Source organism: Hemitrygon akajei, chromosome 1 (assembly GCF_048418815.1).
Source record: "Hemitrygon akajei chromosome 1, sHemAka1.3, whole genome shotgun sequence".
NCBI classification, from domain to species: domain Eukaryota; kingdom Metazoa; phylum Chordata; class Chondrichthyes; order Myliobatiformes; family Dasyatidae; genus Hemitrygon; species Hemitrygon akajei.
Window position 1 is genome coordinate 81,106,271 of NC_133124.1, and position 16,391 is coordinate 81,122,661.

Below are 16,391 nucleotides of genomic sequence, written 5' to 3' on the forward strand. Positions count from 1 at the left end.
AGAGTAGGGGAGATTCAAACAAGAGGACATGAGTTGAGAGTTAAGGGGCAAAAGTTTAGGGGTAACACGAGGGGGAAGTTCTTTACTCAGAGAGTGGTAGCTGTGTGGAATGAGCTTCCAGTAGAAGTGGTAGAGGCAGGTTCGATTTTGTCATTTAAAAAAAAAATTGGACAGGTATATGGACAGGAAAGCAGTGGAGGGTTATGGGCTGAGTGCAGGTTGGTGGGACTAGGTGAGAGTAATCGTTCGGCATGGACTAGAAGGGCCGAGACGGCCTGTTTCCATGCTGTAATTGTTATATGGTTATATGAATCTACCTCCTGGAACTTCCTACCCAACATTACTGTCAGAACATCGTCAGCAGAAGGAATACAACAGTTCATTACGATGGTTTGTTGTGCTTTCAATAAACTGAAATAGATGAAAGAAAGGTGGAGGGCTATGTTGAAAGGGAAGGTTAGGTTGATCATGGTGTAGGTTAAAAGGTGGGCACAGTTTTATGGGCTGAAGGGCCTGTACTGTACTGTATAGTTCAATGTTCTATGAAACAGTTATATGGTCTGGAACTAGCATTTCTTCCTCAAACCTTTTCATCGAGGAATTCCTGTGCATATTTGTGCCTGATGCACCATAATGCATATCTCACTCTTGCTGCTGTGTAAATGTTTAAAGGGCTTCACCGTAGATCAAATGGAGATAATCTGCTTGGCTAAATTGTAATCAGATATGAACTTCTGTTAATTCTTAGCTCAGAAACTGAGTCAGATTGCATCATCAGATTATTTTCTTTATTGACAAGTTTATAATATATTCCTGATATTTCAAGTTGCATTAAAGCCATATTGAACAACACGCAAAATGAGGCTGCCCCTATAAGCCCTAACTCCTGACTGACGGTCATTCCACTATCAACAGCAAGAGCTAGCCCCAAAGATCCTTAGACAGCAGGTTAAGCCAAAGCCCCAGAGGCAATGACAAACAGAATAGTGAAAATAATTGGTAAAAACCTGTGATATTCACAAATAATCAAAAATAAAATAAAGCTGTTAAAAATTAATCCCACTATTAAAAATTTAAACATGGTTAAAAATTTAAAAAATACATTTTTGAAAATAATTAAAATACCTTACAAAAACTAAGTTAATGATTTAATCCAAATCAATTAATTCAAAAAAGTTGTAAGTTTGTGGGAAATTTGCATATTCCTCTTGATTAGAATGAATAGAATTACTGCATCTGTAACTGGTCCAACCTGCCATGGGCTCAGTCAGAATATTTCCCACATCAGCTGCACCCTCCGTCACCCCGTCACATTCATTTAGATCCATGCTCCACCTTCCAATCAGGTCCCACCATTTGCAGCACTTGGAGTATTGTGTTCAGTTCTGATCACTTTATCATAGGAAGGAGTGGAAGAATTAGAGAGGGTGAAGAGGACATTTACCAGGATGCTGCCTGGATTAGAGAACATGTCTTATAGGGAAAGATTGAGTGAGCTAGAGCCTTTCTCTTTGGTGTGAAGGTGGATGAGAGGTGACTTGACACAGATGTATAAGATTTTAAGAAACATAGGTTGAGTGACCAATGAGCACTTTATTTCCCAGGAGGCAATGGCATTCATTTAAGTGGAGGAGAGTTCAGAGGAGATATCAGAAGTAGTTTTTTTTACACAGAGTTTTATGTGCCTGGAATGTACTTCTGGGAATAGTGGTAGAGCTGATGCATTAGGGACATTTAAGAGACTCTTAGATAGGTACATGGATGAAAAAAAAAAGGAAGGGTTATGGGCTATATAGGAAGGAAGAGTTAGATTGATTTTAGAAGAGGGCATCCAAAATATTATGGGTTGAAGGGTCCATTCTGTGTTGTACTGTTTGATCTTCTATGTAAACTTTACCAAATCACGTACCTGTCGAACTGGCTTCTAAAGCTTACTACTGTAGCTGCCTCGACCACTTCCTCTGGCCACTCATTTTACAGAGGTACAATACTTAGTGTAAAAAAAAATGACCCTCAATTTCTTATTCAGTCTTTCCGCTCTCACCTTAAAACTATGCCCTGTAGTTTCTGATTCCCCAAACCTGGGAAAAAGATTAAGCGCATTCATCTTATCTATGCTCTGTTGTTCATTCAGCACCGTATATGTTGCTCCAGATTCCAGCATCTGTGGTCTCTTGTTTCTCCAGAATATCTCCTGTTGGAAAACTGTAGGAAGTTCAGTCATAGGTGCCGGATTTTGTGAGGAGTGAAAAGTGGCAATGCAGTCACAGTGACAGCAGCAGGCACATTCACACAAGTGATTGTCCAACTCTGACACTGGGAATAAGACGGTGAGTTATTGCAACAAACTTTAAACACAAGAGAATGCAGATGCTGGAATCTGGAGGAATAAACTATTTCCTGCTGGAAATCAGTGGGTCAGGCAGCATCAATGGAGGATGTTGGGTGTGTGGCCTGGCTATACAACAATGCTATTAATAAAAGCGCTGGATATGGGAACTAAGTTTCATGGTTCTTTACTGGCAGAATCCGAATGTTAACACACACGTACAGATCAATATGCACCTAATAACGCATGATCAATTTGCGCCTAATAGTGCATTCAACGACGTGTAGTCCCTTATTATATTGTAGGCTATACGGTACAGAGGGGATTTAACAGATGATGTTTCAGGCCAAGACCTTAATCAGGACTGAAAGTGATGGTGAAGAAACCAGGAAAAGAAGTTGGGGGCAGGGGAGGAGTACAAGCTGGCAGGAGATAGGTGAGACCATGTGACAGGGAAGATGGAGCATTGGCTGAGGCAAGATAAAGTAAGAAGTATGGAGATTATGGAGGGAAGAGAAAAGGGCCGAAGAAGAAGAAGAAATCTAATTTGAGAGGAAAGTGAACCATAGAATAATGCGAAGGAGGAGGGGAACCAGAGGGAGGTGAGGGAAGTGTAGGGGTGAGAGGGTAACCAGAATGGGGAACTGATAAAGAGAGAAGGGGGGGGATAAATCCTGGAAGACAGAAAGATTGAAACTCATGCCTTCAGGTTGGAGGCTATGTGAGGTGCTGCTCCTCCAAACTGAGTTTGGCATCATTGTGGTAGTAGAGGAGGCCATGGACTGACATGACAGTATATGAATTGAATCTGGAGGGTTGAGGAAGTGGTCAACATTTTGGGTAAAAATGCTGCATCAGGACTTGAATTTGGCTTCATTGTTCATTAACCAAAGTGCTTTCCATTCATAAAGCAGGAAATTGTCAGAGTCTGTGGGCTGTAGGGAGGCTCATTGACCCAGCCAGTAGAGCTGCTGGCCCCTATGCTCAGAGACCCAGATTCAACCCTAACCTGTGGTGCCATCTGCATGTTCTCCCTTTGACCATGTGGGGTGCTCAATTTTCCTTCCCCATCCCATCGGACAACCACTGTAAGTTGCATCTAATGTGTAGGTGAGTCGTAGGATCTGGGGGTGGAGGGTGGACGTCGGGAGGAGAAGTTGATGGGAATGTGAGGAGAATTAAAATGCAATTGTGTAGGGTTAGTGAAAGTGGGCTGTTGGTGAAAGGACATAGCCAGTGAGCTGAAGAAACTGTCTGTGCTCTATAACTCCACAACTTGCATGGATAAAAAAGGTTCAAAGTCAAAGTCAATGTTAAGTTTAGTGTCATAAACACAAGTAAGTGCACGCATAGGTGCAATGAAAAATTCACTTGCAGTAACATTGCAGGCACATAGCATCAGATAAAAAGCATTCATGAGGTTTCGAGAGACAAGGTTCTTGCTCTGCAGGCATCTTGGTCGGCACGCACAGAATGAGCTGAGGAGCCAGTTTCTGTGCTGTATGACTGGATTACTCCCTCAATGACTCCACTTCCATGGATTTGAGTACACATTTACTGTGCTGTCACTAGTACGAAGCAGCAAATCACTCCACACTTCTCCCTTCTCAGGGAGACCGGAAAAATCCCACGGCATCATTCCATGGATATGCAGTCATGTTCTCCCTAAGGACTTGAAGCAGGTCGCTGTTCTGCACCACAGTACCACCTTCCTGCCCTTGATTCACTCAATATCTAAAATGCTTTCAAACTCCGCCTTAAATATACAGTACACAGGAACTGAGCCTCATACTTCAGGAAGAAAAATTCCAAAGATTAACCATCATCTCGGTGAAAGAACAACTTTTCTCATCTCTGCCCTAAACATCCCATCCCTTTATTTTGAGATAGTGACACCTGATTCTGTATACCCTAGAAAAGGGGAATATCAACTTTGCATTTCCCTGTCATGCCCTATAACAATGTTAAATGTTTCAATGAGATCATGTCTTGCTCTTCTAAATTCAGGAGTGTAAAAGCCTCGTCTATTTAAAACATAATCTCTCCTCAAATGACAAACCTGCTATCTGAGAAATCAAAAGCAACGTACACAAAGTGCTGGATGTACTCAGCAGCATCTGTGGAGAGAAATTGTCGATGTTTTGGGCCAAGACCTATCTTCGAGACTGGAAAGGAAGGGAGCAGAAGCCAGGGTAAGAAGGTGGGGTTGTAGGGGGAGGAAGCGATAGTGAGACCAGTTGAGGGGGAAGATGGGCAGGTGGAAGAGGGGTAAATGAGAGGCTGGGAGAGGATTGGTGAAAGAGGTAAAAGGGCTGAAGAACAAGGAATCTGATAGAGGAAGATGATAGACCATGGAATAAAGGGAAGGAGGTGAAGACCAGAGGGATGTGATGGGAAGGTCATGAGGGAAGGCGGGTAAGAGAAGGGATAAGAGGGCCACCAGAATGAAAATGGAATTCCACTGGTATAATTAATTCTTAAATCCTAAATACCCCAGTCTTGCTTTCTCCCTCAAACACTTAGTATATAATTTTAAATTGCCCCTTAAAATCTATATGGTTAGCTGCAAAGCTCTTTGAGACATCCTATCATTATTAAAGCTGGGATCACAAGACTTTCTCTCCTTAAAGAATTTCTTGAAATCACTTACGACTCTCCATCGCCAGCACTGTAATGTTGTGTTCCTCATTGGTCTCCCTGTCCAGTGATTTAGCAATGGTAATAACTCCTGTGTTAGCATCAATGTTAAAGTATCTTTCCAAGTCTGTGTTGCGATCTATGGAATATCTAGATGAAAAAAAAATCAAGAAAGGATTATTAGTCTTGGATCATATATGTGTTTCAGTTTATTCAAAGCCCTTTGGCTTTCTTTGTTGGATATCTAAACAGCATGCAGTAATTCCATCCATAGAGAGGTATCTAAGATTGGGTTTTTGGTGTAGACTGGGTTGCCAACTTTTGTTGGAGGTGCCATCAAATGACCTTTATGGAGAGTGAATCGGCCACATATAATTATTCCTTAGGTCCTTAGTCCGAGCAATAAGCCTTGTTGGATCAGGTTATAAGGGAGAAGTAGAAGGGAATATTTGGATTATAATCTGAAGAGTGGTGATATTATAATATCCCGCTGAAATCATTTTTGGAGTGGAGGGCAAAGGAGTAATTATTGGAATGAATTTGAAGTTAAATGGATAATGCTGCTGGTCAGGACTATACAACCACTGATTGTTGCATAAACTCATAGAACATAGAACAGCACTCGATGGGCTGAATGGGCTAATTCTGCTCCTATGTCATACGGTCTTAGAGCACAGGAACAGGCCCTTCAGTACATGATGTTGTGATAAACATGATGCCAAATTAGACTCATCTCTTCTACTTGCACATAATCCCATAACCAATCCCCATTCCCTTAGATTCCTGTATTTACTTAAAAGCCCCTTTAATGTCACTATCACATCTCCTTAAACTAATACCCCTAGTAGTGCATGCCACCACTCTCTGCATAAAAACCTTACCCAGCACAACTCGTTTTAACTTTCCCCCTTTCACTTTAAAGCTATGCCCTCTAGTTTTCAACATTTTGATCCTGGAGAAAAGGATCAGATCAGCTACCCTATATGTATAGTACCTTTCATAATTTTGTGAACCTCCGTCAGATCTCCTTCAACCCCCGATACTCCAGGGAAAACAACTCAGGATTGACCAACCTCTCCTTTTTCTTGTACCCTCTAATCCAGGCAGCATCCTGTAAACTTCTTCTGTATCTCTGTGTCCTTTCCAAAGCATCTGATAATTTTATAAACTTGTATCATATGCAAACATCCTTCAGAAAAATAATGATCTTGTTACCCCATAATAGGTTATTTCCTTTTTATGAACATTGTATCTATTTTCTCTTGAGCCCCAAGTATGGCTATCCTCTTGGCTGTGGTAATAAGTAAGACAGCTATTTGTTCTACATGGTGAATCTGTGACATTGTGTAATTAATCACACAATCACACACAAGCTGGGTGTGCAGTTACTGTTATTATTAACATTTTGTTTCGGTGTCTGCCACATAAAATTAGTTTTTCCTTTCACTTTTGTAGCGGTTTGCAGTTAGCTCCACTCTGAAATGGCCCAGTAAGCCATCCAGTTCAGGGGCCTGATTAGGAATGGGCAGTAAATTTCTAACCAGATAATGATGTCCAAATTTAATAAAAATAAAACTCTTGGTTACACAATTAGATTAGTATTGGCCATGGCTCAATTTCTCTTTTTTTCTCTGCCCCATCAGTTTTATAACTTATGGCTATAGTGGTTAATTTTCTTTATGTTTCCCCATTGATTTTTCTCTTGAAGTGGTACTCTGGTGGTAGAATTATTGAATCATAGAGGATGGAAAGAGACCTTTCAGCCCATCGAGTATATGCCAACCTTCAACATCCCTTCGCATTATTGCCATTCAGATCAGCTACCACTTGCCTACGCGAATGCCAATTTACAGTGGCCAATGAAGCTACCAAGCCACATATCTTTGGGATGTGGGAGGAAATTAGAGCACCTGAAAGAAGTCTACATAATCATGAGAAGACACATTGGTGTTGAATATACAGGACACTTCTGGTCACCATGCTATAGGAAGGACATAACTGCACTGGAAAGGGTGCACAAGAGATACCCCAGAAAATTGACTGCATTGGATAAATGGAATGGGCAGATTTGTTTTTGCTGGAGAAGAGAAAGCAGAAGGAGGAAGTGATTTAGATTTAAATTTACATCTACATTTATTTATTAATCACGTGCTCATTGAAACATACAACAAAATGCAATGTTTCCATTAACAGCCAACAAAATCTGAGGATGTGTTAGGGGCATTCTGCAAGTGTTGCCACATATTCCAGCACCAATCAACACTGAGAGAGAGATAGATAAAGTAGTAAGAATCTTTAATCCTTGGAAGGTGGTCTACATTTGGAATAAACTGCCAGAGGAAGTGGTTAAGGCAGATACATAAACAACATTTAATATACTTGGACAGGTATATTAAAGAAAGGAAGAGTTTAGATGGATACAGGCCAAAGATGGCAAGTGGGAATGGCTTAGTTGGGCATTTTGGTTGGCATAGAAAAGCTTACATTTTGATACTACATGACCCTATAGCTCATGGTTGAGGTGTCTAACACAAGAGGGTGTTGGAATAAGGTGAGAAGGAGGAAGTTTAGAGGGGGTCTTGTGGTTTTTATTCATATAGACAGTGGATAGGATCTGCAAGGCATTGTCTGAAGGGGAGGAGGAGATAGATATTGCCATAGTATTTAATGAGTATCTGGACAAGTACCCAAATTGCCAAGACTTAGAAGACTACAAACATAATGTAAATAAATGACAGCACTGAGGAGAATGCAAATACTGAAAATCTAGAAAAAACACACACACAAAATGCTGGAAGAACTCAGCACGTAAGGCAGCATCTATGGAGGGGAATTAACAGTCGACTTTTCGGGCTGAGACGCTTCATCAGGACTGGAAAAGAAGGGGACGAGGTTGGAATAAAGAGGTGTGAGGAGGGGGAGGAGAACAAGCAGGCTGGTGATAGGTGAGACCAAGTGAGGAGGAAGGTGGGTGAGTGGGGGAGGGGTATGAAATAGGAGGATGTTTGAACAGGGGTGAGAGGAGGAAGTAAGAAGCTGGGAGGGGATAGATCAGGGGTGTCAAACTCAAATACACAGTGGGCCAAAATTAAAAAATCGGTACAAATCGAGGGCCGGACTGGTTCAGCGTTTATTGCAAAACTTATTGAAATGAATTTATTACACATATTAACCTGGAACTAACAAAGCTTAGGTTATTGCCTACAAAAACAACATTGAACATTAAATAAATAAAAAAATCAGTTGCATTTATTTCTTATGGCTTTATCTGCAGCTTTTCCGGAGTAATTTCTAATGAAAACATTTTTCCAGAGGCCAACACTCTGTGATTCACACTAGTCTAAGCCAGATACTTGGCATCTCATCTTGGATGCAAGTTCATCAATGTTTGGAGTCAGGCTCTGAGCTGAGGAAATCCTCAGAATTGAGTGAAGGTGTTCATCAGAAAGACGACTCCTGTGTGATGTTTTGTTTATCTTCATCAAAGAGAACAGTTGTTCACACAGATATGTGCTGCCAAACATAGAGAGCATTTGAGCAGCTTGGGTACGCAGCTGGGGCATTGTATCGGGAATGAAACGTAGAAACTGTGCAGCGCCCACCGAGTCATACTTTGCCTTGAGTGTGTCACTACATTGGATTTCAATCAGCTCCATTTGTATGTTGGTTGGTGCGCTTTCCACGTCAGCTGCAAATGGATTACTGAGCAGTTCAAACCTGCTTTTTTGGGCTTCAAAGTCGGCAAATCGCCATGTGAAGTCGGCACCAAGTATGCTAAGTTTTTCAGCAAACTTTGCACGTGGGAACACTGCGGTAGAAACCTGCTCTTTCATAGTTTGGCAACACGGAAAATGGCTCAAGTTTTCTTGCTGCATCTGCGTCTCCCACAGGCGCAGCTTGGTTTTAAAAGCCCTCACTGCAGCGTACATGTCTGTGATCACACGACCCCGCCCCTGAAGCTGCAGGTTGAGCGCATTGAGATGGCTCGTGATGTCACACAGAAACGCCATTTCACAAAGCAACTTTTTAGTATTAGTGGTGCATGCAATATACCGGCGGGCCAGCTTTAATAGAAAAAAAATTTATTCATTAATGATATTCAGGAAATAAGCCAGGGAAACCGAATAAACACTAAAAACCCTGAAAACCTGGTACCTGAATAAACTCAGCATTAGCCATATCATACGCCATAGGCGCTTCGATTACTGGGGCCAGCTTTAATAGTAATTAGATATTATCTCGCGGGCCAAAGATAATTCCACCGCGGGCCTTGAGTTTGACATATATGGGATAGATGAAGGAGGTAAAGGGGTGAAGATGAAGGAATCTATTAGGAGAGGACCGTGAACCATGGAATATACAACTGGATGACTCTAAGGAGCTCTCTGCACTCCATGACAGAATCAAACACAGGTCCCTGGAGCCTTGATACTGAGCACTAATCACCACGGATCAGATAGTGAGCAAGACCCGATTTGTACAATTAATGAAAGCTGAACCAGCACAGCTTTGTGGGCCAAAGGGCCTGTATTGTCCTGTAGGTTTTCTATGTTTCTATGAACCTGATATAGGTGTTCAGGCAGTCATTGGTAGATCAGTTAGTATAATGGTTCACATGGGCAATGGCTGGTGATGACTCAGGGAGCTGCCGTAGACATGCATTAACTGCTTTGTCAGCGGAGATGTCATTTAGCTTTGATCTCAATGGACCTCTCTCTGAGATGCTGTGTACCAAGCACTGATATTGCTAAAAGCAAAAATACAGAAACGCGGCGCAGGAGGAGACCACTTGTCCCTTCAAGCTTGCCCTGCTATTTATTTAATGACCACATGTACAGTGAAATGTGTCATTTATGGTAACATCCAACACAACTTGAGGATGCGCTGGGGGCACCATAGCATGCCTACAATGTTCAGCAGAACAGCACACATACAACAAGCAACAACAGCAAAACGAACCCCCTTCTGAGCCTCCCACCCGGACAGAGACAGGCCACCTCTGGGCCTCCAGCTTCCAAACTCTGGCCTCAGATCAGCAAACATTGGGCCTCCTATCTCAGTTCTGCAATGTGATCATGACTGATCAATGCTGGCCTCAATCCTCTTCTGCGCCAGTTTCCCAGAGCATTCAAATCTCTAAACAGCTGAGGGTGCTTCTGTTTGTTAATATGATGTCCCCTTTCTCCACGCCGATGAGTGTGAAGGAGTCCATGTCCTCTAAGGATGTGTAGGGGTGTTCTTCCTCAGCATCTGGGCATGTGTCCCTCAGTCGACCTCACTAAAGCAGTGGGCAACCACTGGTGCTTTCTGGTAGCTTGTTGTGCATTAACTGATGGAATACTCCAGTAGGCAAAATAATTGGAGTATTCTGGGAACTTCTTGTGTGTGAATTGGATGGGAATTGTTCCCATGGCAATCACAGCGTTGTCCTGAGAGCTTGTTGTGCACACATCAGAGGGGATGGCCTAGTGAGAAATCCACTGGAGTATTCTGGGAACTTCCTGGGTGTGAATTGGATGGGGCTTGTTCCTTTGGCAACCATAGGGATGTCCCGAAAGCTTGTTGTGCATACATCGGAGGGGATGGCCTAGTGAGCAACACATTGGATTATTCTGGGATCTTTCTATGCATTAACTGGAGGTGATATAGCCATGGACAATCATTGGTGTGTTCTGACATCTTGCTGTGCCTGGACTGGTAGGAATACTCCACTGTCTGTGGAGAGCTTTGGGTTTACCTTTGCACCTTTGCAAATTTTTCAGGGAGGAATGAAAGCAAGGAGCCGATCCCTCCCTACCAGGAACTGTGTGCACATACCTTACGGGATTGTTTGCCTTGTCTGGGTCATGAGCAGAGACAGTGCCAATGGCTGTGCCCACCCTCGCTGCTTCAGACACCGACATCTTGTATAGCAGTGAGCTGAACTCAGGAGGCTCGTCCACATCTTCAACCACGAGCTTCACTGTAGCCGTGTCGGTGAAGGGTCCCAGTGCCTCAAACTGTGAGTCGACATGTGTATTGGTGACCTCAATCTTCAGGCTGTAACTTGACTTTTTTTCAAAATCCAGTTCCTGTGAATGATTGGAAATTGTACATATGTTTATTTATTAACTCAGCATAGTGTGGGCTTATTAAGAGAATGGCAGCTATCCAGGGACCAAGGCACATCTATCAGGTGCTGACGTGTAAATCCCATCACATAATTAAATGGCAGAAACATTCACAACGTGTTTGCAGTGTGTTTCTCTCCACATCCATCTTTGTTACACTTGCTCTTTGTGCTGATCTGACAACTCACCAAATGGATGAAGTTCCAAATGAATTATTTATTTGTGGTTTTAGACCAGGCCAATAGTTATTTAATTATTTTCATGTTTCCTAAAAGGAGGACTCTTTGCTTCATTAAATCTATCCAGGCTCTCAGAGAAATTCTATTAATCTCATTCGCCCATTTATTTCCCAGTAATATGTTTCCCCCTCCTTACCCTGCCCTCTCCATCCCCAAAGACTCACTCCTCTCCCATTCTCTGTCTTTCTCCCCTCTCTCCCTCCTTCTCTTTCCCTCTTTCCATTTTTCCACTCCCTCTCCCTCCCCTCCCTCCTCCTTCCTTTCTCACTATTCCCCCTTTCTCTCTCCTCCTCCCTCTCATTCTCTCCTTCTCTCCATCTCTTTTTCCCTCTTCTCTCACCCTTTCCCCACTCTCTTTTCTCCTTCCTCTCCCCATAACTTCTACCCCTCTCTCTCCCTCCTCCCTCCCTCTCCCACCCAATGTCTCTTTCTCTAACTTTACCTTAACTTCCATCCTACTCACCTATACTAAAGGGCAATCAACATAGCCAACTAACTTTCTGACTCGCATGTACTTTGGGAGGAAGCAAGAGCACCTGGAAGGTTGGCAGTGTCAAAGGTCGGATAAGCAAAGTCCACTCAGACGCCAACATCAGAGGTCAGGATCAATTCCCAGTCTCTGGAACTGCAAGGCAGCAGCTCTACGGTAGCCCAGACCCACAGTGCTGCCTTAATTTGTTATCTCTGCTTCGGCTGTTACTAGGAGGCTAATCCCTTCTGAGGTTTTGTATCAGGTCTGGAGGACTTTTGACAGGGTGGATGTGGAAAGGGTGTTTCCTCTTGTGGGAGAATCTGGAAGCAAAAAGCTCACTGTTTAAAAATAAGAGCTGCAATTTGTCCTGTTCAAAGACTGTGAGGCTTTGGTAGCGTCTTCCTTAAAGGGTCATGGAAGCAGTATTGAAATGTTTTTTTAAAGATGCATGCATGCAGGCTTTTTCCCTTCAGGTTGGGTGACACCAGAACTAGAGGTCATAGGTTTAGGGTGAAAGCTGAAATATTTAAGAGGATTCTGATGGGGACTTCTTCACTCAGAGGATTGTGTGAATGTGGAACAGCTGCCTGGAAAGTGGAAGATGTGAGTTCAATTGTAACTTTAAAGAGAATTTTGAATAGGTGCATGGATGAAAGAGATATGGAGGGTTATGGTCCAGGTGGAGATGGGTGGGACTAGGCAGAAAACTAGGCCAGCACAGATTGTCCCTCTCCCACTCCCACTCCCCAGCATGGATTAGATTGGCTGAGGGGAAGATTTCTCTGCTGTTGTGCTCTATGACTCAATACCTCTAGACAAATACCTGAACAATAAGGGGGGGTGGAAGGTTACTGGGGACAGAGGGAACATGGAGTTGAGGATACAGTCATATTATCCCTATTCATACTGTGTGTTGGATCAGGTCTCTGGGGCCCAGTGACCAGTCTTTGAATCTTTGAAATCATATGTATGCTCAGATTTATGGCCACTTCTCAAAGAGTCATTCAGCACAGAAACAGGCTCTTCGACCCAATTCATTGATGCCAACCTTTTTCTACATCTCAACTAATCTCATGAAACCCCCGGTTTCCTTGGCTGTGTAAGCCTGGGTAAGTCAACCTCCAGCCCCACCAAACTTGTGAGATTGAGGCGCTGTCCCACCCCAAACCCCTGTTTGTGTGGATGCTGTGTAATGTGTTACCCTGTTGCAAATTAGAGTCACAAAATAACAGACCGTACACCACATATGATTAAAAGATGACGTTTATGAATCTTAATTTGACTAAAGGGTTCATAAAGAAAAGAACAAAAAAAGAAAGGGGTCCATCTTAATGAAACAGTCAAATGTGCACAAGTGGGAGCACAAAGTTTCTCCATAGTCACTGATCCTCAATCGATCTCGGCATTGGCTTCATCGAATCATGATCCTGCTTCAGGTCGAATCCTACGACCTTTTCTCTCTTCATATCCTGTCGTGCCAAAACCCCCAAGCCCAACCTTAGTGTACCTCACAAGAGAAACCTCCCCTTAATTCAACCATCCTAATTGGATGGTACACAATTCTCCTCATTTCCTATCTTCAACAATAACCCAAACAAGTATGAAAACAGAACAGACTGCTCTTACAGAACTACTAAATGAAATACATACAGCATAACAGTATAAATATGAACCAGGGCATTACATCATTGATCTGCATTAGGATTACAATCATATAATTCCATACATTGCCTGTTTAAGTATTTGTCTGAATGCATCTGTCATGACTGAGTATCACTATGGACATTCTGCCACTGATATTGATATCAGGATTTAGTTATTAAGACCTCCATCTTTGCATGAATATGAAGGAAGGAGCAGCAATTGGTCTATGGTCTTAGGAGGATGTTTGCCCCATTGTTGATATTGACACCTAGAAGCAGATTTTCAGAATTAAAGGCTCCCCGTGAAAGTTGGAAATGAGGAATTTCTTCTCAGAGAGAGTTTGTGAAACTTTAAAGAAGACTGTAAAGGTTCAGTCATTCGGGGCAAAATCAGACAGAATTTTGGTCATGAGTTTGGGGAATGAAGGACAATGAAGTTGAGGCCAAGATCAGGGCAGTTGTGATCTTACTAAAAGGCAGCATGAGTTTGTTGGGCTGAATGGTCTCTTCCTACTCCTTTTATTCCTTATGTTCAGATCTGGGAGCTCTCAGTCCCACCTGTGACAAGATATTGAGGGATTAGCTTTATTTGTTATATATGCATTGCAACATACAGTGAAATGTGTTGTTTGTGACATTGACCAATGCAGTGCAAGGATATGCTGGGGGCAGCCCGCAAACCTTGCCATGCTCCCAATGCCAACATAGCATGCCACAACTTACTACCTCGTACATCTTTGGAATGTGGGAAGAAACTGGAACACCTGGCAAATACCTGTGTGGTCATGGGGAGAACATATAAACCCCTTACAGACAGCACTGAAATTGAACCTGGGTCACTGGCACTGTAAATAGGCTTACACAAGCCGCTAAACAACTGTGCAACTCTCTCCTATCTGTTTGAGTCCAGGACAAAGAGGTAGAGAGGCAAAGGTATTCAGAGAAAAATGGACAGAGAAAGAAAGAAATGTAGATAAATGAACAGAGTGCAGGAGATAGTGAGAGCAAGATAGTTCAGGGAAATGCACAGAGATAAAAAGTGAGAGATCAAGGAAATGGATTAACTTGAGTGTTAAATGCACATTATTATTTGTTAATTTACTAGTGGTAATATTACTTTGTGTGATATATATGTAAGTTTTATGTAGGTACTGTGTTGTGCACTTCGGTCTAGAGGAACATTGTTTTGTTTGGTAGTATGCATGTGTACGGTTGAATTGTAATAAACTGAACTTGAGCTTGAACTTGAGAACGATGAACAAAGAGAGATCAGGAAGTAATTCACTTATGGCACAAAAACATTGTCATCATAAGACACAAGTCACGTAAAGACACAAAACATTGGTTCACACAAAATGTTTTCAACTGTTTCTTTCTCCACTGACGCTGGCTCACATACTGAGTGTTTCCATTATCTCCAGCAACTGTTCTTTTTATTTCACTTTTCCAGAACCTACAGCTTCTTTTTCATTTATTGCAGAATAAACTAACTGTTCTAATTCCATTCATTCTCCCTAAGATAGTCTTCATAATCATCCCTAGTAACGTAATCCTAAGGGTTAAATTTTGCAGACTTGATATACATTTCCATCTGCGGGGACTAATAAAAATGTTATTATTTGTAATTTTCCCTCCACTCCTCTACTTAGGCATCAACCAAAGTTGCCCAGGTGACAACTCCCCAATGCCTTTAGCCTCATCTTGACCAAGTTTCTAAGTTTATTGCACATCATCATTGGATGCAAGTGTGTCAATTTCCTTACACATATCTCATAAAGCCATGCAAGTAAGAAGGCAGCCCCAGCAGAATGGCAGAAGCTTTTCTCTTTCATGGGGATTCATAGAGTCATAAAGAATAGAAACAGACCCCTTTGGCTTGACCGCTCAAATGCTGACAAAGATGCTAAATTGGCAAATTGGTATATTGGTTTATGATTGTCATATATACTGACATAGAGTGAAAAATTATGTTTTGCATGCTATTCGTATAGATTAAGCTAGCCACATTTGACAGTGTTTAAAATCATAGAGACACAGAACAAACTTCGGCCCATAACTTTCCAAATGCTGCTCTTCCATATACCTATCTAAGTGCTTCTTAAGTCATACTATTGTATCTGCCTCAACCACTTCCTCCGGCAGCTCATTCCATATAGTTAACACCTCTACATGAGAAACATTGCCCCTCAGGACCCCCTTCAATCTCTTTCCCCTCACTAGATGTCAGTGCTCCTCAGTTTCTGATTCCCCTCCTTCAAAAAAAAGACATACCATCCACCTTAATTATGCCTCTCGTAATTTTAAACATTTCTGTTAAGTCACCACTCATTCTCCTATGTTTCAAGGAAAAAGACCTGGCCTGACTAATCTCTCCCTATAACTGAAGCCCTTTAGTCCTGGCAACATCCTCATCAATCTCTGCACTTTTTCCAGTTTAACCACGTCTTTCCTAGACATTTTTGACAAAAGCTGTACACAGTTAGTCCAAGTGCGGCCTCGTCAACAACTTACACAGCTGCAACATAACATCCGAGCCTCAATACTCAATGTCCTGACTGATGAAAGTGGGTGTACTGAACACAACAGATTCTGCAGATGCTGGAACTCCAGAGCAGCACATACAAAATGCTGGAGGAACTCAGCAGTTCAGGCATCGTCTGTGGAAATGAATAAATAGCCAATGTTTTGGGTCGAGACCCAAGAAGCAATCTAATAGGAGAGGAGAATGGATCATGGGAAAAAGGGAAGAAGGACAGGGCATCTTGGGGAGGTGATAGACAGGTGAGGAGACTAAGGAAGAGGCCAGAGTGGGGAATAGAAGAGGGAAGGGGAGGGAAAAGTTATCGAAAGGAGAAATCAATTTTCATACCATTAGTTTAGAGTCTACTTTGACGGAATATGAGGTGTTGAGATTGGGACATTGACTGTTTTACATCGCCAACAAAAGGCAGGCATAGTTGG

General features: G+C 42.3%; 1 protein-coding gene across 2 annotated transcripts in view; it reads right to left on the minus strand.

The window, feature by feature from the left end:
- The window catches only part of cdh7a (cadherin 7a), a 220,183-nt gene that overhangs the window by 40,852 nt on the left and 162,940 nt on the right, over positions 1–16,391 (minus strand). For both annotated transcript variants that reach the window (XM_073046464.1, XM_073046472.1), the window contains 2 exons: positions 10,784–11,037; positions 4,980–5,116 (listed from right to left, as the gene is read on the minus strand). In XM_073046464.1, the coding sequence (XP_072902565.1) occupies positions 4,980–5,116; positions 10,784–11,037 (391 nt within the window). The remainder of the gene's footprint in view (positions 1–4,979; positions 5,117–10,783; positions 11,038–16,391) is intronic.